The sequence below is a fragment of the Haliaeetus albicilla genome, chromosome 13 (genome assembly GCF_947461875.1).
Source record: "Haliaeetus albicilla chromosome 13, bHalAlb1.1, whole genome shotgun sequence".
Classification (NCBI taxonomy): Eukaryota; Metazoa; Chordata; class Aves; order Accipitriformes; family Accipitridae; genus Haliaeetus; species Haliaeetus albicilla.
Window position 1 is genome coordinate 38,152,670 of NC_091495.1, and position 23,914 is coordinate 38,176,583.

The 23,914-nt window shown below is 41.2% G+C and overlaps 1 protein-coding gene across 1 annotated transcript in view; it reads right to left on the reverse strand.

Annotated features, from left to right (window-relative positions):
* Positions 1-23,914, reverse strand: part of KCNU1 (potassium calcium-activated channel subfamily U member 1) — a 66,455-nt gene that overhangs the window by 19,869 nt on the left and 22,672 nt on the right. The window contains exons 18-22 of the mRNA XM_069799635.1: positions 15,149-15,248; positions 12,479-12,703; positions 11,847-12,000; positions 6,802-6,879; positions 2,791-2,930 (exon numbers count right to left, since the gene is read on the reverse strand). Coding sequence (XP_069655736.1) covers positions 2,791-2,930; positions 6,802-6,879; positions 11,847-12,000; positions 12,479-12,703; positions 15,149-15,248 — 697 coding nt within the window. The remainder of the gene's footprint in view (positions 1-2,790; positions 2,931-6,801; positions 6,880-11,846; positions 12,001-12,478; positions 12,704-15,148; positions 15,249-23,914) is intronic.

Below are 23,914 nucleotides of genomic sequence, written 5' to 3' on the forward strand. Positions count from 1 at the left end.
AGGCAAAAAAAGGCCTAGAGTCTCTTTTTTTTTTTTTTAAATCTAAAATTGTTTCCTCTGCCTGCAGTGCATCAAATAACTTATTTTCCACCCTTTCTCAAAAAGCTCATTTCTTACATAGAGCCACTTTATGGAATCTGCCACCTGCATTTGCCTGAGTAAAGAAACTAAACAGGCTGCAGAGAAGGAATGGTGTTACTAAATCCACGCTAAACTCAAATCCGCTTAAGAACATCTGACCATATTGTCGGGCAAACGGGTATAATGCTGTTAGAGTAATTCTCAGTCTTTTAAAGTAAGGAGCTATAGTCCAGGGTTATCCAGGAGTGATACAGCTTCGGGGGAATCTGCACTTTACATATTTAACAGAAGCGTGCTGAGCTCTTTAACATATCATTGCTGTACTTTTTGACATCAAAAGGATTGCATTTCCATACTTGGATGAATTAATAGGATTTGCATGTCACCCTCATTCTGTACTTTCTTTGCCGAGTTACACTACAGGAATTTGAAAGGCGGGGAAACTATAGAGGTGTGCGTGTGTGTGTGCGTACTCAGGAAATAACACACTGCATTTAGAATAGGTCTTGAAGCTGACTTTAAAGGAGCAACGTTTCTGTAATGTGCCTGTGAGATGTTACCTTCTTCACCAGTTGATGTTTGGTTACAGCTTCAGACAAGCAGATTTCCTGGGAACACCTCTGCATACAAAGGCAAGACTAGAAACCTTCTCCCATCACCAAGTAGTTTCCTTGTCCCACTGACTCCATGTTGCTACTAAGCTAGGAACCCACAGCTAGATCAGGAAGGGAATTCAGGGCTCATTAGAGCACCTGAGCCATAATGATCATGCTCATTGAATTGTTTTCTCCCTGTTGAGACCCCAAGGGTCATGTTGAAGCAAATGCCAGGTCTGCTTCAGGCTTCCAAAGGGTAACATTTCACTTTATAGGCCACATTCTGCCTTTCAGATTCTTCTGCCAGTCTCCTTTCAAGCTAAAAAGAATACATCACTCCTGCTCTGAGTGTCTTGAGAAATTTCAACTTATATTCAAAGTGATAGCAAAAGGAGGTGATATTAGACTGCTGAAGGCTCCTTTCCTTTTCTTCTCCAGTTCACACATCTTCTCCTGCATACTGCAATTGCTAAGCAATATCATGTTTCTCTCAGTCTTCACTGTATTTACAGGATGACTGAATCCAACCTAAGGTGCCCCTCTACTTTAAAGCAGAGTTGAGTGCTGATCATTCCTGGACAGACTTGGAATCTTACGCTTGAGTGAAATTTTATCCTTTAAGACAGGTCATGCTATGTCTTGAGTTACTTTTACACTTGACACTAGCAGTCATTAATTACCATCTGGCTGATTGACATATCAGTGAGTAGCAGCAATATAATACTTTCCCTAACACTGAAGCCTTCTCAAAAAGGCATAACTGGACTTGACACACTTCTTTTGGACTGCTTATCCCTTGGAGAGATTTGTTTTGTATTTATTCTGTTTCTGTGAAACTGCCACCCAAGCACTATCCCCTTGGACAGGAGCTGAGAGCAAGGCATATGGAGCTTGACTGTAGCATGGGGAATTGGGTTGAAGAGGAAGAAAGGGGCTTTCAGAAAAAAAGAGAAGGCAGTTTTGGAAATGTCAGCTCATGAGCTGAACTGCTGTTTTGCTGCCAAAATGGTGGCTTAACTCCACCAAAGTGTGACCCACATGTGTGTCACCACTGACAGTATCACTCAGTTTTGACAGCAACTTAAAATGATTATGTCACCAGGGTGGGATCACCACATTCCCTCCATTCTTGCAGTTTTGGTGCAATGTATCCCATCTTCATGATGCAAGTGTTTTTAAAAGAACACACTGCCTACAGAGAATCAAAATATGCACTTCTTTTAAAATCTGATGTGGTCTTGTGGATCAGCAGTGGCCCACATATGTGGAATTTGTTTTATACCTTTTCAGAAAACAGCCACTGTGAGATTCCTGTTGAGTTCAATAGATTCTTCCATCCAAACTTCCAGTGAATTTCTGCCTAGGTGCCAGATGGACAGATGAGAAGAGTTAAATGTTCCATTTTTCCCCATCGCCTGCTATGGTAAAGTGGTGGTAGTGCAAGCTCCCTGTTCCCTAGCTCACTAATGCACCTCCAGCCAGGCTTGTAAAACTCCTTTCTACATGAACAGGTAAGAATTCAGAGTCCATATAATCTTCTCAGCCTTTGGCATCAGTGCTGGAGCTTCCACCAAGGGGCCAGCTGGTGTCAAATGCAATTTTGGCTTCAGTGACTGCAGCTCCCTTAGAGGGACTGATTGTAACATCATGTTGTCAAAAAGTAAATAAATCAGGCTGGCTTTAAATACCTTTTGTACCCTGTCAATATTTTGGAGCTGGGAATGGGAGGAACTTACGAAAGCACTCTAAAAGTTTCTCCAAATAATTCTATGTGTGTATCAACAACAGGGAGAGTTCCTGCTAATAGCACGTATTGAGACACATATATTTTGGAACTGATAGCTGCCTTTTAGTGTATGGAACCCACTACCCCAAGAAATCACAGAGGCCCACTGATTAGCAAATTGCTCAAATAGGAATAGACATGTATAATTCTCAGGGCACCATGTAACTAATCACATCACTGATCTCTGCAACGTTTCTTGTGCCTTTCTCTGACACACATGGCCTTGACCATTGTTAAGGCTAGATTAAGTGGGTTTACCCTGGCTGGTAATCACTTTGTTACACACCGATGCCACTAAATTTGACAGGACATGATACATCTACTTACCATAGACAAAAGAGAATTCAAGAAGCTATCCGAGAAGATAGTTCCTGTGCCGGCACCAGTGGTGAAAAGCTGATCTTGCTCTGGAATCTCAGAACTCCCGCTGGGAGCCTGATTAATGAACTGGGCATTTGGTGAAGACTCTATTGGAAAAGGAAGGAAGAAAGAGAAAACATCTTAGCAAAAGAGAGGAGCCATCTAGAATCAGAAACGAAAGTTAATAATCCAGTTTGCCATTCTGTGTCCAGCACCAGCCAGAGCATGCAGCATTAGTAAAGAAAAGAAAAAAAAAGTTCAGTGCTGCTAACTGATAGTGCAATAGCAGACAAAAGACAAGAGAATCCTAAAACTTAAGTTTTAAGATATCAGATTATACTTAATTTACCTGCTTGGAAAAAGAAAGGAAAAAATCTTATTTCATTTCTTCCCCTCATTTTCCTGAATTAACAGAAATACAATTACTATTTCTATTGGCTTAAATTGGGGTTACAGGGTCCCTTTCACAGCTGTCCTACTGTTACAGGGATCTTCACTAGTTTCTCAACCTTATTCTTGTTGGCTGAGACAGTCTTGCAGAATTCCCCCTACTCTGAAAGCGATTCCTCCTTAACTTTCTTTCCTATTTTCAGGGAACTGCCTAAGTACACCCAGGCAGAAGGCCGCTGCTGTGCTACTGAACATGCTAGGTATGTCCTGCCACTCTAGCACTACCAGTAAGAATGCTGATGAATGACAGCAGCACAGCAGGAGACTGAGAGGAATTGAGATCAAAAACCCGTATCTTCCCATTAAAAAGTAGAGAGCAAGCACAACTAACTCCATGTGAGTAATGACTGATTTCTATTATGTCCCCTTGGGTCAGGAAGCATTTGAGTGCATCATTTTTAAAGATGACTAAACCTAGCCAGAATCACAATACTATTAATGTCTCCTGTTGTCTTGCAGTGTTGGTGTCATCCTTCAGCCATGTATTCTCAATACAGATATTTCACCCACCCTGTATTTTAGAGAGGGCCCTGCATCTGGCATTAATCAGTATGACTCCACTGACTAGCTTATACAGTCTGGGTATGAAAAGCATGGTCTCGCAGCCACAATAAGGGATCCACTTTATTTCTCCACACCATTCCCTTTCTCCTTTACATATTTGCAGAATTCTTATTTCTTTACAGATCACTTTGCTATTTCTCTCCCAGATCTCTGTCTCCTTATGGCAAGGGTTTCTAGAATCCATTGTTTCTGAGGAATAACCATTTATAATATGCCTCTGAGCCCACTGACCAACTCACAAATTCAGAAGATGCTCGACACATTGAACTGTGCTCAGCTTGGTGGATCTGTGCCCGCAGAAAGCCCATGCAAAGCTTGCCATTTAACAGGCCTTGCATCAGCCTGATGTGAAGTGGTCAGTTTAGCTTTTCTTATTTTTCTGTGTTTCTCACCATTGGGCAAGGAGAAGAAGCAGCAGCATGTCAGAGCACGATGTCAACACACAACTCTCCTGCTCCTCAAGGCAAAATTCATATCCAGCCCCCTTTAGAGTGCAAGCCCTCAGCTAATTCTGTCAACTCTGTCCCTGACTATGTGTCCATAGCTATATAGGTGCAAGAGGACAGCACGCCTTTGGGACCACAGCACACCTCTGGGACTCAGGGGGCTCTGGCATGCCATCCTGGTCACAAAGAAACTATGGCAGAGACAAGTCAAGCTTGGCAGTTCTGGCTCTATTGAGATAGCACATTGCTTCCTGTGCCTGTCAAGATTAATTGCAAAACTACTGACGTCAGTGGTGACAGAACTTCAACCGAAGGTACGAAGGATCTTAGCTTCTCTTACAGCAGGTTTTGAGCAGCAACAGTGTATTGTATTGCTGGATTTGGCATGTCATACACACTAAATGATACAGATGACCCTTGGTCAACACTCAGTCTGCTGTGAAATAAGAAATTGCCTGGAATGAGCAAAGCCCTTACAACTTAAGGCACATGAGTATTGCCCCTCTCAGGTTGTTTCTAGAGACAGGCACAAAAGTGAGCATTTGTCTAGATCAAGGTCTACCAGAGCAACTTACAGGAAGCTTATTCAATCACAAGAAAGCTCCAGCTGTTTTTGATTAGCTGTTTTGTGCTTCCAGGTTTTAAATTCTTGGGTTTATTTTGCTTCCCAGCCCATCTCTGTAACTCTGAACATATTTCTATGCTGTTCAAGACTACAGCAGGGGCAGGCATCCATGTGCTAAGGGACTGGGCTCGATTCATTATTTTGTCAAAGATCTGACATGACTAAAATCCAAGTCATGTCAACAGATTGCAGATGTTTTCCCCTCCACTGACACACCACATCCTGGAGGGAAATCACAGGGGTGCAATGCCTGTCTGAAGATGTTAGCTTGACTGCACAATATCTTCTCAGAGGAGCTGGGCCTCAGTAGCCAGCTCAAAACATTTCTGAGACTTTTGGACACAGCAGAAATAAAAGCCTAAACCACAGCACAAGATAGCCAAATATCAATCTGGGCAATTCAAGAGTTCTGAAATTACTCAGGAGGAGGCATCATTATCTTATCATTATTTTGTGCTTTTTTTTTTTTTGGAGTAGCTCCTCAGTGTTTTAGTCTAAGGAGCACACAGGACTGAATAGCCTATTCAAGTGCTTAACTGCTTCTGGGACACAGCTCATCAGGTTGCAAGTTTTGACTAAGCAGTACACCAGAGCTTCATATAAATAAAATATTGCTAGTGCCTGCTACAGGCCAAGGCTTCTCACTAGCCCTGTTCCAGATGCAAACCTTGTGAGGACTGGAAAGCAAGGACCCCACATATGCTGAGTCCACACAGCATTTACAAGCATTGCATCAAAAAGAAATAAAGGAAAAAAAAAAAAAGCCTGAGTGAGTCAGGGGCCACTCATGATGCCTAGCAACATACTATGCTGATTTGATGGGTACATTCTTGTGTCAGCACTTTCAATGGAGATAAACATCCATGTCCCTCGGGACTGGCAGCCCAGCCACACCACTCTGGTGTGACACTGACTGCTATGTTACTAGTAATCATTTAATCAGTGTACATGTTCCTAATTAAAAGATCCAGTTTGTAACCATCAGGAGATGAAGACAACGATAGCCAAAAGCAGCATGAAAGAACCCCCTGAGTTACTTCAGTTATGAACGTAGGCTAGAGAGGCTGAGCCTTGTGGAATAAGGACAAAGGTGTTTGGGCTCTGGAGTAAAATGCCTGCACTCTGTCCACTTCGGCATGTGCACGGACCCATCCAAGTACTGTACCCCAAGCAGTCATTGCACAATGCCTTGTACTGCAGATTGTTTGGAACAGGCTCTGTTCTTTCACAGCCACTTGTACAATTGAGGAAGGCTGCAGCTACCCCCATAATCCAGAAGAGGAGGAGGGAACCATCACCAGTGTTTCAGAAAAGGGAGGGTTGGAACAGAGAGAATTAGGCCTTGATTCACCCCATTTTGTTGTGGGATGAAAACTGGGCATACAGTCTCAGCGTTTTCTAAAATCATCAGAGAGAGGAAAGCATGGCCAAAGGGCAAGTTAGATTTCATCTGGGCAGAACTGCCTTTGGCGGTGCCTCTTTCTCCACTGAAAACAAGGGTAAACCAGGCAAATACACTTCTGATTTATCTACCTTAGTGAAGTATGTTAGGATAGGTGGGATGAATGCAGGCTGTGTGACTAGAACTCAGATCTCCTGAGATCCACTCCAGTAGAAAAAAAACCAAGGACATTATCTTTCTCCTAAATGGATGCTTTGGAGTTTTGCTACACACAGAGACCTTTGTAACACTTTGTTATATTTATTCTCCTGATAAACCATCCTGACTCCTTCAAAGCCAGTGAATTAACATCTAAGTCAAACCTTTTAATGTTCCTTGGACATGTAGTGCTTGTCGCTTTCTGCCTGTGAATTCTAAAAAGGGCCTGGGGTAAATAAATAATGCAGCATGCATATTGCTTCTGTGAAATTTGTTCCTAAAGAATAACTTACTCAGCTCTGTAGTGATGGGGATCCTTTTATAACATGGCTGTGATTGATTCCCCAATGCTCTTGCTCTGAAAACAGCATCTGTAGAAACAGTCAATAACAACATGAGGAGAGAGGGAAGTTAGCAGAAGCAGAAATGGAAAAAAAAAAACCTAAAGAAGAAAGAAACCAAGGCACGATGGCTCAGACTGACAAATGCAGGAAATCTCATACCTATGCCTAAAAATGTCATTGTCATGCAAAAATCCCAAAGCATTTCCTATATTTAGAAAGTTTCTTGCCTTGGTTTGCTTTTCCAAGGCTCACTTTATTCACTCAGAGCTTCAAAGGATTAAAAAAGAAAAGCTCTCCTGGGAGCTGCTTATTGACATCATAACTAAAATATAATTACCCTCTGTGGAACAGCAGTGCTGGTTACAGTGTTGTTTGGCGCAAAGCCCCCACTAAGCCAATTTGCACTCAGAGGTCTTCTGAGGGAGGGGGTTGTGTTTTTTCCTTCCCCTTCGAGAAGGCTGTACATAAATAGATGGGACATGCTGTAGGAATGAAGGCAAAAGCATATACCATAATTTTTTTAAAACCTGGCAACCAAAAAGACTTAAAAGAGAAATCCAGAAGTTCCTAGAAGCATGTGTCTTTATTTCTTCCCAGTCCTCACCAGCTAGCTGATTTAGTGGAATCAGTCCCAATGTGAAGTCTGCTTTCTGTGTTTTGATCACATCCAATCTTGTCTCCCTTACCATTACGTCTAAATTCTTCCTTTGCTACCTAGCACAGTATCTGGGTAACTGAGTTTGAATACTACTACTTATTGCACAAGATAGTATCAAAGCCAAAATGATGGAATCTAAACTCCACTGAAGATTTTGCTAGATGTGGAACTTCTTCCAGTTCAGATACTGTATAACGGATCCTCTCTGCTCAGAGGAGCATGTGAACATTGGAGATCAGAGACCCTAAAAGGGTCCTAGATGGACCATTGCTCTAATCAACCATCTCTGAGGTTAGGCAATGGACTGCCAAAAACGTCATGAGAGATGTCAGGCACCACGATCCCTCAAAACAGTAGAAAAAGTCCTTCCCAAATATAGCAAGGCATCTCTGAATGCATGCTAGTGGCAGCAACTAAACACCTGAAATGAATCACTGCCTTTATTGTACCCTTCCATGTACTGTACTGGTTGATATGAATATATGTCTGATCATTGCCTGGATACCTTTTCCTTATGTCAATATTTTTGCTATGAAACAGTACACAGCACTCTACCTGGAATTTTACAAACTGGCAGGGTGCTATTACAAAAGATTACTTAATTGTAGATTACTACTGTACATTTGAATTTCAGTATCTTATTAAGTTGTCAGATTTAATTACCATTATATGTTTAGATTATGCCACAGATTATTTAGTTCGGTACCTAGGTTTGCCAACCTGTTTGCTTTGTGACATGACAGGGTGATAATTACAGCATTACTGGAAAACCTAAATTTTTCCATGGGAAAGACTAGTAGTCCTTGGCATCAGCAGTGACCCTAGTAAATGCTCATTCTTGCAAGTGTAAGTAATGTTTACCTCTGTGTGGGTCTGGTTCTCTAAGACCTGTCTAATTCTCTACCCCATGAGAGAGGTAATGTGCAGAACAGGCCTGCGTTTGTTGGGTGTGAAATGCTCACAGCAAAATCTAAAACCACAGGAAATGCAATTGATTTGGGCTTTGTTACAATCTCCAAACTGAGACTATGCCTGCTGCAATGCTTACCAAAGGACCTGAACTGTTAAGGGAACTCAGGGCCTTCCATCCAAATAACTGTTTTCCACTATGGTTAGGATGCAAAATGCTATAGCTTTGTGTACAGCAAAGCTCGGGATAAGAAAGCATTTGGATGGGCAGGGTAGCTGGATATCCAGCAGAGTCATCTGCTGTCCCACCAGCAATGGCAACTACTAAATGAGAAGCATCAGCCTCTGCCTTTCCTTTTTAAATCAGGTAATAGTTGCATAATCATCTTGCTTTAGAAAGCTCTCCCAACTATTCTTCTATCTTTTCCTACCTGCTTTCTCTCCTGACTACTAACATTAACTGAGGCTAGGTTTCTTGGATGCAAGTTTTGAATGTAACTTTACCCTTCTCCTTCAAAAAACTAGGTTGTGACCCAGAGGACTGCCGTACTTTTTTATCAGTGAAAACTTTGTTTTCTCAGAGATGAATTCCTATAAAATAACAATGGCAGGAGGGAGAGCAGAGACTGAAACAGTGGGAGTGGGGACATGTACATTCTGTTTCCACTCTGGGCACCTTGATCCAAAACTTGGTGGCAACAACCTATGAGTAATTTACTATCCTACAGGAACACACATCTGTAATGTGTCTAGAGACCTTCAGAAGCAAAGACAAAGATTGTAAGACATAGCCTTAATCTTGCAGTTGAATCTGAAGGAGCCTCTGGTATGAGAATCCTAACTTAAGATTTTGGTCCTATAATTATAAATAACTATGGCATCAAAGAAGAAAACGGGCTGGCTTTTTTTCGCAACACATCTAATGAAACTCTAAGGAGAGAGAACTTATTTTTACACTAGCAGATTTAATGGCTGACTTGAAGAAGTGAAACTTGTGTCTTAGCCTTATTTTGCAAATATATCTTTATTCATTGATGATGACATCCTGTAACTGAACACTGCTTTTCTGTCTGCAGAAAACACCGTAAATCTGAGGAATAGCCTTAACTGAGTAGCCAAAGATTTATTAGACTGGAATTGTAGTCAGCTTATGGAGCGACAATTCACTAACATCTGAGCTAGGCAATAGGTGCCTTATAAATATGCAAAGTGAAATACCTAAAACGGATAAATAAGGGTGGGTTTAGAAACACAGTATTTTGTCAACTAGAGTAAGACAATGCTATTATAGTAAATGGTGATAGAATCTATCATCTCTAGTTTGAATCAATCTTTCAGAAATAACTGATCACAGTAATGGGTAATAACAAGAATAATTTACATTTGTGTATTGCTACATTGTGAGCTTGAATTTATCTGGCTTTAAACAAGCCTGGGAAATAAATATTGTTATGGGGCTCTATGCTGAGGTACAGCATGCCTCTAGTAGCTGCCAGGGATGCACAGCAAAGGAGTAAGTGAAAAGAAGCAGCTTTGACACCATGATCCTTGCTTGATCCTACCCCTTCTCAAAGCCAGAAAAGAAACCCAGAAACACTGATTTCCATTCCCCTGTTCTAATGTCTACACCATACTTTACCTAGGTTCTTGACAGAGTACCAAGCTATCCTGATTTCTGCTCATACCTGAAAGAAGGTGTTGTGTATTTGGTCTGGTTCTGATGTGCTGAAACACAGTGTTAGCTGTAATACACAAAAACCCTTGTGCCTGCATGTCTCTGTTCTAACTGTTCTATTAGCCTCTTTCTGCATTCTGTGTTCAGAAATCCTTTTGGTACTGTTCTCGGGGACCTTGTAACTACAGAACTTGATTGTGTTTGTTCCAGTAAGATTGAATAAAGTTTTCTCCTATCTCTCCTGATAGCAAGGATGCTGAACAGATTTAAATCTGCAAGACCCATTTTTCTGATGCAAGTCAACACATGCCCATCTTCGCAAGGGAAATGGGGGAAAAATATATGCTTGTGGATTAAAAAAAACCCAAAAAACCCCTCTGAGTATGAAAGCGGTGATGGTTCTGACAATGATACGCCTGGTAAATTGCCTAACAAGCCATGCCTCAGCTTACGCAACTGATCACACCTATGTCAGCATTAGGTCTCTGAGGTCTTCTGCTGGAAGGAGACAATGCAAGCCAAAAGCTACCAGCTCAAAGAGAAACACTATGAACTCTGCAAGGCACCTGGGGAAGGTTTTGATGAACAGATGCTCACATTTCTATTTTCCATACGCACACTGTAGTTCAGAGTTCTGCACTCCATGTACTACAATTTTGAGTGATAAAACAAAAAACACTGGAGAGGAGTAGGACAGTGATTGATAGGATGAAATATCCTTTTTGCTCTGAGTCTCTCTCTTTTCCATATATAGGTATAAGGATGCGGTAGGTACAGTATCTATATCTGTCACTATAGATAGAGATACGTAAATTATATATATAAAAGTACATACTATTTACTTCCTCTCTATATACAATCAATAGTTCCATACATCCTTATATTTATGTAGCAATAAATACATTAGATAAGAGTAATCTATTCAAGTCACAATTACCTCTTACTCAAATATACCTTATAAATAATTTGTCTTCTGATTGTATACACTGTATATTGATATAGTCTAGTTATTAAAAAAACCCGTCTCTGCCTCACTCTAATCTTTTCTTTGGCACAGCCATTGTTTTAAAAGCCTAGAATGATAATAAAGTATAGGGAAAACACTTAGGAGAGCCATCCATTTCTCAGCCCGTCTTCAGTTAATTAATACTCCACATTCTCAAGAGGAAGACAAATCTTAGCTCCTTCGCCAAATTAAGGGAGGAAGAGACGCAATAAATACTCTGCTGGGCTGAAGTCGTTTTTGCTTCCATTGCATTTCTGAGCTACAAGCTCTGTTGTCTGGGAACAGAGCACCCACCCTATCAAGCCTCATGGGAAAGGTATTGTTTTTCTCTTTTTGAAGGATGGAAGGGGCCTCCACTCACACGTGCTTTTGCAAATAATACAGCAGTTACCAACACTGGTTACCATTTACCCTCCAGCCATGGTCTCTTTACAGGAAACCCTGAAGCTTCACTCAGAATTTGCAGGAGGAACTGGCATATTTCCAGGAGCAATGCTGGCTTATCACTCCTTCCTTCGCATACCTGTAGCTACAGAAACTGGACTAGGCTGTACAGCTGGCTATGCTAAAATGGACTTCTGGCCCTTTTAACTTATATATTTATATTCAGAAGAGACAGGCTGTGGCTCAGACTAGTGACAAGTGACCCCTTCATTCTCCCCTCCTTCAGCTTCCATTTTTGTTGCATCAGCATGCTTACAGGCAAAAGGAAGCATGCTTACCTAGGGGGGCTGAGCTGGACTTACCCTGCATGGATCGAATGTTCAGAGTGGCGAGGATGCTTTCTGTGTCCACCAGGGAAGGACTGCTTGATGCAGTGATGTTGGAAGACAGAATGGCACATGCAGCACAATCCTGGACATTAACTGCCCTCAGATCTGCACAGGAGAGCGCGCTACCCTGATAAAACCAAAGAAATAGTGATCAGGATTTCTCCTGATCAACTGTGAGCAAGCTGAACATGGAGGATCTTTAAGGGTGAAAGGTGAACATTAAATTTGTTTCAAACTCAGCTGGCACAAATGCATTTTGGAAACATCTTCAAAATTTGAGCAACTTTGGAAATGGGGAAGCGTCCAATAAATTGCAAGTCTAGACCTGTGAATTTTCTTCTCTGACAATCAGGATTAGCTTCTCAGGGCTTCTGCAGGAAACCAGAGAGTACCAAGACTCCCCCAGAAGAAAATAAATATTTAAGAAGGGAAAGTTTTTCAAAAACATCTTGGATTCAAGCTCAAGTCTAGAGCCTGGGATAATTTTGGTCCTTTTTGAATCTGAATTGTGCTATCATCAAGAAGTTTTAAAATGTATTTAGAAATGTGCATGAGAGCTAGAGAAAGGAAGGAAGAAGAAAAGAGAATATGCAAAAAATTCTTACTGAGAATAACCACAGCTTTGGAAAGTTCTGAATAAATTTCCATTCTCTTTGCAGATATTCCAAAGACCCGAGAAAAACAATGTCTTTCAACTCATGGTAAATGAAGTTACTAGCTCTTAAAGGCATCACGAAGTCCTGCAGCCCAATCAGTGGTGAGTTTCCATCACCAAAGACGCAGACCAAAATATGATCCTTCAGGTTTGGTGCTGCTTGGTCCTTGCAATTCTAAATTTAAAACAGAATTTTGCTAAATCAGATACTAGGTTTATTTTAGATTTTTCTCTTCAGTTAGAAAGACTTAAACCACTTCTTAGCTACGTAACATCTATGGGTAGAATGAGACTATATATAAAAAGAAGTATGTCCCCTTAAGTATTTGGATTCCAAATCTATCCTACAGCAGTGAAAAATTCATATATGTTGGCATAAAACATCAAAAATGTAGAACAAGGCAACAATACTAGTTTAATACCAGGAGCTTAATAACAACTTTGGCCTGGTGTTTTCTTTCTGGATAATTGATGATATTTTTCAAGTGAGCTAATTAGTCTGGGAAAATATACTGGGGAGTGGGTATTGCTTAGTGTGGTGCCTCACGGTTGGTAGGTAGCGTGGCCAAGTCAGCCAACCAGGCTTGCCAGAGCCATTGCATTAATGTCCATTTTAACCAACCAGAAACTGTGGGATCAGTATATCCCTGCAACGTTCACTCCTTGGCAGTTTTTTTCCAAAGAGAAACAAGGGACTTTGTCAGGGAGAAGTTTCCTGATGAGAGATTAGAATCATAACCAAATTAAATGATTGTCTCTAACTAATTAGATTAGTTTAAATTGAATAATGAAACCTTTAGCTGTATTTAATGTAACATGCCTCAAGTCCAACGATTAGTCTGCTGAATGAAGCTAAACAATTAAAAACACAATCTATTTTATAGCTTATTTTATAGGAACAATTGGAAAAACTATTACTGCTGAAATCTGCAGAGGAAATGCACAATTACAAGACCAACAGGAGCAGTCAGTATAGTGAATGAGCAGCAGGGACAGGTAAGCCATTCTGAAGACACTATGGACTTAGGCCTTCCTTCCAACCTTGAGCCAAGAAGCTGGCCCTATCTGATATTTATTACTTTATTACTGAGGTCAAGTTAAAAAAAAAAAAAAATTACATTCTCAAACATTTATGCTGTATCAGACTGATGGTTAAAATATAAAAAAAAACATTTAAATTATTTAATAATGTATACCTTATGTAAAAGCCAGAGGACCATATTTTGATATGTGTTTAGATGTCCTGTGTTTTGCATGGACATCAAGGAGAAAATTCTGTGAAGTATATCCATCTAGCTGTCCATGGCTTCCAAACAGAATGAAATGCTGAAGTGTTACAACAAATTCCATAGGAGTATACTTGCACATTTAAGCACCTAAACAACTTTAAAAATGTAGCTTTTAAAAACCCAAAGCACAGTCTGGGATTTTGTCAAGCACCTAGCTCACTCCCCAAAACACATCTTAGACTCCCAGGCCTTTGAGGGCTTGCCTGTCCCAGAAACGTGATTGCAAAGGAAGATACTGCATGAACATGAAGTTCAATATGCACTAACTTCCTCTGTGGACATTCTTAATCCTCATTAAGAGCCCCTTGCACGGTCTAGCTTAGCTACACAAAAACACTCAGTACAAAACAGAAGTGGCACATGGGGAGTTAGGACACACTAGCAGTTGTAAGCTTTTTTCCTCATGTAACCCGCCTGTAAGATCTTTTCAAAACATCACTCTTCAATTCACAGAGCTGAGCTTCCAGTCCTATTGGGATATTTGCCCATTTGTAATGACTAATCCTATTTTGGAGGTTGCTGGGCAATAGGGTCCTTTTATTTGCTTGGAAGGAAGCTGCAGCATTTCAAGCAGCATGAATTCCAGCCTGCTACAAGTCTCCCAGCTGGCAGAACAGCTTGAACATTCTGTATTTTTGATGAAATCTTTGATCACCTCATTGCAAGATTTGGTTGCCTACTCTCAGCTCTCTGGCAGCTCTGAGCACAACCTGCCATTTCTAGATGGGATTTGTTCTTTTACAGATTAGACACATTAAATAAATAAACCAAACTGTCTCACAGATATCCAGATCAATAATGTCACAGACACAGGGGTCTGGAAACACAACATACAAAATTTTAACATAAAATAGACGTCAACCAGACCTTCTGTCCATCTGTTGAGATCCACTCCTGAGATAGGGTGCCTGCCCTGCTTTAGATGAACACGGAAGGCATTACTGATCCCTTGTTACCTTGGAGATCTTTCTCTGTTCCCAGGTTACCACCTAAATTAAAAGGGAATATGGCCACGGAATGAGCCTTCAGCTCCCACCACTGCAACAGAGTCTCTATGCGACCCTGGTCAAGACACTTTATCTGCAGCTTACTCCTGAAAAAGGGGGTAATGGTAAACCCTAAGTCTCTCCCCTCCAGGGCAGGGTCTGTCTCTTACCTTTGCATATGAAATCAAAGTTAGAAATTGGCTAAAATAACATTGGTAAGTAAACAGCAGTAAATTAGAGACTGCTGTGCCCTCCATCCAGATCAATGCATTGAAGCTCCAGCTTATTGCTAGGAGAACAAGGAGGAAGACGTGAGGATCCCAAAAGCAAATACCCTACACCTACCAGAAGAGCCTCCTGCAGTGGAACAGCATCACACCAGTGGAACATTCCTGTTAAATCTAGGATGACTCTGCTGTTCTCCTCTTCTTGGCCATCAAACCCCCTAAAACAGAAAGAGAAACTTCTTAGCTACAGAACAACCTCTCAGCAGCTGCAGCTACAGTTTACCCAAGTTGAGATTGCATCTCCAGCTGCTACCGAGATGCCCTCTTTATCTACATCATAGCTTTCATGTCTCATAGTAGCAAGGAAAAATTAGGATGTACGAGTCACACATTAACCATGACAGTATGGGGGGAAAGAGTTGTGTGGTGCAGGAATTCCTCTGTCTATGTCAGCTGAGACAAACATAAGGAAAAATATACTGTGAAGTGTTTCCTTGAATTATTGTATTAGTTGTGATGTTTATAGCTGTTTGGACTAGGTCCCTAGGATTATACGAGTTCTTCAGTGGGGACATTCATTGAAGCAATATTTATATAAACATGGTCTTGATTAAGAGCAAAAAGAAGTCAGCAGGAATTTTCCCCTTGTCTTCAGGGACTTTAAATTAGGCCCATATTGCAGGATATTCTTAGAGGCGAATTTCAGATATGTACCTGTGTTTGCGAGCATTATGTTAGTTCAGAAGCAGCAACAAGACCACGTGAAACAAGAGCCATTCAATCAGATGCTGCTCTGAACATCAAACTGTTTCAAAGGACTGCTACAAAACAGAATTGTTGGGGAAGTCAAGTCGAACAACAAACGGTTGTTCACACGTCTCCTCGTGGCCCAGGCATGGACAGAAAAAGACCTGGAATCTGTTGGATAAACCATTTGCTCAGCACCATCTCTCTAGCTTTACTGTAGCTAGAGTCAGCCTTGAACAGTTGGCTCAAGAGCAAAGTTTATTTAATCACTCTGTAACTGAAATCACAATGATAACTGAAACTTGCCATCTAGGATTATAATACATACTGAACACAACAGCCTTAGTAGAGCTGTATGACCAGAGAAGTGTTTGGTCCTGACATGCTTTTTCATGTCCAATTTGTCCTTATCTTGTCCATGCAGTATCGGGTAAGGTGTGATTAACAGAAAGGAGAGGGGGGATTTTGCTAGAGGAAGGTGTCATTCAGTATGAGGCCTGCAAGGTGGATCTAACTGTGCCCTGTACAGACCAGCTTATGCTGGTACTGGATTTAGCACTTCTTAGCACAGCAGTAAGGAACCTGAGAATTTGCGCCATTTTTGCAAATGTGGCTGGGGGGTTTGCAGCTTGTGCCAAACTCCACGATGCCATAGCTATACAATTAACTCATACTCATGATAACTAGTTAAAAGTTACAGTCATTTAAGTAACTGCAGCATAGCTACAGAGTCTTTCCCATTCCACATGAGAATTCGAAGACCAGGCTGGAACTTTTTTGCAGTTTCTGCTAGCTTCCCAGTCTTAGACTAAGGGATTAATAACAAATCCCAGGACTGATCGTATTAGAACAGGTTACCCTGTTCTTCTAAATTAATATATTTCCAAGTTTTATAAATGTTCACCTATCTTAAAACCAACACAAGATGTAAAAGCCTCAAGGATCTACTAATAGCATGGACATAAACTGTAATGACCGACTTTTGCCCAGTTGCTCGCCAGTGTCCTCTGCAAAACACTTGCAACATGCTGGGCTTGATTGTAAAGCCAAATCTGGAAGCTGGTCCTTTCCAGTTCTGCAGTGTCTCCTATCTCTGTTCCCTCCACACTACTGCAGGATAAGGGAGAAAGGGATGGCCTACAGCAGATCCAACTCAAGCACCATCTAACCTTTAATGTGGACAAGTAGCAGATAATGCAAAGCAAGGCACAAGCTATGCCTGATGGAGGAAAGCATAGAAAAAATCTTTCCTTCAGGCAAGAAAGGCAACAAAGAGGTAGAAACAAATCTGTATGCACTAGCTGCTGCACTACTGCAGCTCAAGAGGAGGCAAGAGCAGCAGGCACTGGCAGCTGGAAGCAACCTGGGGGAAAAGAAAGGAAGGGCAAACAGAAAGCAGTGGGCAAACAGAAAGCAGTGTGCTCCAGGTAGCAAACAGCTCACGACAGCTCTGCTCCTCTTACAGACTGGTGGTACCAAGCCATGAGACTTCCAATCTTTTTCCAGGCCCTTTAGCTGAAGTCTGTCAATCTCTAGAAGTTCACAAAGCATAGACAAAACCACTACAATACCTATCCCTGTTGCTCTCTTCTGTCACTTGCATAGTTCTTGCTCTCAGCAGCATTTGCAGCAAGAAGTTTCACAGGCAAACAACATGTTGCATGAAACATCTTTTGATCAGCTTTGAATTACCCAGCCTTCAGCAAAATGAAAGGTCGTTTTGCATCTCTGACAAGGGGCAGGGAGAGGCTTCAAACTAACTCTCCTGAATTTAGCAAGCTAGTACCAAACTGGAGAGAAAGGGATGCATGTACTCCTTTAAATCTCTGCAGTGTCTCTATGCAGCCCTGTGCTAACTGCAAACAATTGCATCTATTAGCCACACATCTCCTCCTCAGATAACGAATCATTAGGCCAGTGATTAAATGGTATTTTGGCAAGTAAGAGACTATCTTCTCACAAGCTCTCTTACTTGACTCAGATTTACCAATCAATCAATGTATGCATCTCCATCATAATAAAGCCATCATCTATATACACAACCTGTCAGAAATGACAACTCCTCATTCTAATATTATGGGAAATATATACGCCTTGGAGGAAATACTTGTTGGATCCCTAAAGTGGGAGATGGAGGCAAAAGACAGCAGGAAACTCACTTCATCGTAACAGCATCCACCTTGCCAAGGCCAAGAACATTCTGATGTAACAAGCCATTCTTTAGTTAAAGGTTCCTTCTGCCATATACTTTGCAAGTTACACGATTCTTAGGGAAATCTGATTTTCCTGAGAGACTCGTAAATCATCCTGCACTGGACTCTAAGGAGCTTGAGGATGAAGGCACTGGAACTGACATGCTCTAGTGCCCCAAGAGAGAGATAGAAATAGTCTCTGATTGAGCTACAGTCACTACAGCTGTTAGCAGGTTATCTGGGTCACAGATTGACTGTGCTGTGGGTGCACAGTTATCCGTGTTGGCTCTGCATGAATCTGCAAAGAAAATAGTTGCATTCGCATGATGCTGTGCATTGCCATGTCTGTGTTACCCTTCTTTCTCTATCACATTCTCATTTGAGGTCCTTACCACTTACATCGCACTGAATAGAATATCAAAAAAATCACCAGACCACGTTACCAAAGACCATACAAGTGGAGCTGAATTACAAAAGGTAAGTACACTAGGTACTTTGGACTGTGGGCATTTCTGAAAATTTAGTCCTAGTGGCTGAACATTTGAAAATACTGATCCACTGTGTCAGGAGCATAAGCCACTGGTATAATCAATCTGTGCCTAACTCACAGACGAACTGAGGCTATTACAACAATAGCCCACCATTAATTTTGGAGAAAAATTTGGTTTTATACCGCAAGTAATGCTAGTTCAATACCTTATATATCATCCAAAATGGCAGTTTGGTCCACTGTACCAGAGTTGAACTGAGAGTGCTACAACATGGTAAAACATTTCTTTTTTGCCTGTTTCCACAGCCATGACCTAATCTAAACCAGTCACCCATGTTTCCATGAATCAAAGTAGATAACGTAGCTCTCAGCTACACTGAAAGATGGTCAGACACATCCAAGATGTTTCAAACTTCATTTGAGGACTAACATAAGTGATTAACAGTTGTCTATAGCATTAGAAGGCAGGGAGTGGAAGTCCTTTTATCAAATTGTTAGCTGCCAACAACTTCCTGCTGACAAGCTATCTTTAAATTCTTCATAATGCCTTTGCAAAGCCCTAAAAAGCTTTGTTGAATCCCTTGCCTGCAGTCTTCCGACATCAGCTCTTCCACTCCTTGTCGTGGGAAAATGTGGCTACAATGAGTCTTAATGTCACGAGTACACACTGAGGTCTGTGCTCATTTGCTTTCCCTTCTGATCTCTAAATACAGAATAGCGGCAAATCCTGAGGAATCGGAGCTTTTTTTTGTGTCCTAAATTTTTCCCAGAGAGAGATACAGGGGTAGAAGCAGGCTCACAAAGCACCTCAGGACAAAGCAAGGCCTGGGAGAGTTGCACCATTGGTCCCCAGAAACCCACACACATGAGAAATCTGTGCACAAAAGTCTCCAGAGAGAAAACACCCATCGGTATCTGTGCAACACAGGCAGGCTGCTCCAGCAGCTGGATCTGGAAAGCCCTGGCCCAACAGCACAAACGCCCTGACGTCCTTCCCTTGCCTCTGTACCGCAGCCTTGGGGATGATTTAACACTTGGCATGTGGACTGTTCGGTTCACATCCCATTTGGGAATCCTCTTATTGTTTTTTGAATCACTCTCCCAGATCTGCACATATGTTAACCTTTTCCTTTAGGGAGGAGTGGAGTTTCACACACACAATGAAAATTGCCTGTGCCTGTGAAGGCTGCTACAAAGCCCCTTTTCTCACTCCCAGGCCCACACTGTGAGAATACGGTGCTTGTCTGGACTTGGCTTATTCATCATCATGGATTATATCAGTCCAATCACAACGCATCAAAGTGCTTTGCCTACCTCACAAGGAACTATGAGGCTTAATTAATTGACATGGAGGTATTACGTGTCATTGCAAAATATTATAATTTAGAGTATTCCATCCAATAATTAACAAATACATCAGGCAACAAGTAAAACCAATCTCAAAAATGAGTAGTTAAATTTTTCTTAATTACATCCACTGAACCAAATCTGCCCCTAAGCAATGCACATGTAATCCCAGTGAAGTCAGTGTGGTTGTACAGAATACACTAAAATAAAAATAGTCTGTAGTTATCATCTATATTGCTGCAATACTTACAGTCCCCCACTAAGTTTAGGGACTCCTGCTTTACTTAGAGTTGTAAACATGAACAATAAAGGTAAACTAAGTTGAACTGAGAAAACAGTATGGAAAGAGACATGTAGCATTGGGACTTACACAACACAGAAATAGAAAGGCTGATTCCTAGTCTAATAGGCACTGCCTGACACCACATTTTAAAATGGAGCCAAGATTCTCCAGTAACAGGACTCCACGTGATGATGCCTGAAGAAGAACTCCTGATACCTGTGTGGCAAAGTCTGAAGAGTTAGCAGCGCTGGCGAAATTCAAAATGCGTAACTGGATAACTGGACTGAACTGTCTGAACATTGATCTAGATGCATTAGGGCCTACTTCACTAAAGAAACCTCAGAGTGATATATAAGAAAAGACACTTTCTGCTTTTGTTATCTGCTCTCCATTTCTGCATTCAACCTCCATCCAAATCACCTCTCTCAGCTAACACTTTTACTATATGAGGACATGTTGTTCAGCCATAGATAGAAGCCAGGTGTAATAACTCCAACACTTTTGCAAATTAATATAGCATGGTTATTGTGGGGAAGCTGGATACTACTTCTGCAGGCAGATCTCATGTGTCAGAGCTATAAGCCATTGTTTCTGACAGAAAACAACATCTCACTATTCATAACAGCCCTTGTGAAATCTTTGCCAAAGCCTCCTTCTCCCCTTCCAAGGTCACAGGAGGGCTAGATAAAACGCAGCTTCTTCTCCTTGGCATGGACAAGTGTACATGCATATTTTTGTTCTTCCACTGCTACTTGGGCTGGGCACAGGCTATATTTTAAAAACCAAACCCTGATCCTGCTACCCACACACAGAATAGAGACTTGCTGTGATTCCAGAGAGTAAGACAGCAGACAGCTTGAGTAAGGGTGGCAAAATTCAGCTCCTAATTATTAGATTAAACCCTTGAAACAGTTGTCATGTATGAAGGGACAAAGCAGAATTTGGCAAACAGGAAGGGAAAAAACAAATATTCTCATACTGATAAATAATCTCTGAAGACAACGTTGTCATTTTTGAGAGCATCTCAACAGTTTCTGGGTTTTTTTTTTTTTTTGGTCACTGCTTATCAAAATTTGCATGGATAGTTAGTGGGTTAATTTAATTATGAGCAGCATTTATGAACAGCCTGATGGGGGATCTGCAGAGGGCAATAGAATCTGTTCTTGAATTATGAAATTGCACACACTCACACATCTGGAAGCCGTCATGGGACAAATCTCTGTCTTGTAAATGCGTGTTGAGTGTTACAATATTTTACTAAGCACTCCCAATCTGTCAAGGTTTACAGGAGAGTAGAGACTGGGAACATTTGGGATCATTTGTGGCTTAGAGCCATTAGCTACTTCCACCCACTTATTGTGACGTTATTAATAGCAAAATAATCTAAAGAGCAGAACTTGGCTTACTCAAGATTTTGGATAATAGAAGTGATTTTCACTAAAGGCTAAAACCAGCGAGCCAGGACCCAGCTGAATAATAGACTATGCTGGGTAGCACAGCCTTATTTTTGGCTGAGCTGGCGGTAACTTTGTGCAGACTCTGTTCCTCAGAAGACTTACCTGCAGACCTAGCCTAGCACTGTTGTTTCAGGTCTGTGTAAGAGGTGGCACATGGTGACACCACCCAAAAAATCACCAGAGAAGAAAATGCTATGTTACCAGTGTGATGTTGACCATCCCTTACTAACTGCCCTCCTCAACAACTGTTAATGGTAAGAAGGGCGTTAAGCACCACACACAAGATAGATACATTTACACTTCATTAAACCATGGATAGTGTAACAAAAGCTATCTGCCAGAAGATGAAAATACATGAGCTCTACCTCCAGACTATCCCTACTAAAACTCAAGTTAACTGGCTAAAAACCAATGCCATAATGCTTGCATGACATCCAGGGATGCTTGTGACTACTGTATCGTCATTGCCAAGAGTAATTCTAAATTCTCCTGGACTCAAAGACAGAGACCAGAATGGCACCGAAACTCAAATCATGCACAAGTCCAATTCTAGCCTGGCACATAGGAATGGGATTTCATCCCACAAAAAGCAATCGCCTGCTGAGGAAATCAGGACTTGGCCTGTAGAAGAAACTTTGCACAAAGTTTCTTCACCTTCTGGAGCCATACCTCAATGAAAAGATTTGGAAGACTTCGAAACTCCATGGAGATTTTGGCTTCTTGTTAAGCCATTGCATATCTGTTCAACTTAAATCCCCATCCAATCATTAAATATGGGTGGGTTTTTTTTTTTAATGGGTCATTATGATGTGATTTATGACATTGGTGTAATTGTCAGAATTACTGTGGGTAATTAAAATATGAAATGCATGCTGCCAGAGGCTTCAGTCACTCTCAGCACCCTCATTAAAAATCAGGAGCTGACCAAATTATAAATAGACTGGTTTGCACAAGTTCACAGGGAAAGCTAATTATGAAACTTATCCTTATGCACTCAGAAGTCACACCATCAGTCATGCAAATTCTTTAAGTGATTATACTATTGTATAACGTGGAATCGGATTAGTACGTACAGGTGGGTGCAACTCCAGTTACAATGTGCAGTACAACAGCACTTTGCACGGTGAATGTGAATCCCTAAAACTCTTATGCAAGCTTGATGATAGATGTGGGACAAGGGCCTGGGGAAGAGAGAGGTGCTGTATTTTCATGTGAAATATAGAAAAAAAGACTGAGGAATACAGGGAGAGGCTGCAAAGGATAAGGCATGCTGATCTCTAATGGTAAGTCTCAGAGAAACAAGAGAGGCATGTGAACACAAGGGAAGAGAGCTTTAGAAAGAAGCTGGAATAAACTTTGCATTAGCTGACTAAATTTGTAAGGAATGGTGACTGGCTAAAATCATAGGGAGTTTTGGTGCCAAATACAGTGAGCGTGAATGCAAACTCAAGCTAAGAAAACATTCTATATATAAAGGCAGGCAAGGGCTGAGACTTTATCTTTCTAGTATTCTGAATATTTTACTCTCCAGAAGGGAAGGAAAAAATAAAAAAGTAACTGGAGGCCTATATCCAAAAATTCAACCAAGAAGTAAATCACTTTTGGAAGAAGAGTCCTGTTACGAGTTACCAGTAACAGCTCCAGTGACTTAAAGGCCCAAACGGAGCATGCTTTTGCTTATTACGGGGTTTCAAAAAAAAAAAGAAAAGAAAAAAAAGTGAAACCCCTTTTTCCCTCTTTTCAATGCCAGTAAACAGACTTGGTTTTCACGCAAAGAGACAATGCAGTCTGTAAAAAACAAGTTTGGGCAGATTTTGCACACCACGGAACCTAGGTTTTCTGTGTCAGAAATCCACTAAAATATCTGCTCCATCACAATGATTTGTCAGTCTTATTTGTTGTGCAAGTTTCAGTGAAGATAAGACCTCAGTGTTCCACGAGCAAGATTCAGCCAGCCCGCATTGACATAACAATTTATTGGGGTGCTTAAAGATCCATTTATACCAAGAAGAGTCATGTTCCAAAAATAATGCTGATTTATATTCTGTGTACCTGCACAAGATTCTGGGGGCTGGAGATTTGAAGAGAGAAAGTTTGGGGGAAAGTATGCATGGATGATGTCTCCCACCTGAATTTTTTTAAGAAGTCAGATAAACCTAGTTATCTGCATGTGTATTTATCAGCTTAACTATCATTCCATCCAACCTGTCACCCTGACTCTGACAAGTAGTCCTCAAAAATACACAGCAAGAAAAATGGGACTTCCCAACACAACAAAAAGTGGAATGCAAAATATTATTGCCTCTTCCTAGAGGAGCTCCCTGCCTAACATCAGTTCATAAACTTCCAGTGTCCAAAATACCCGTTC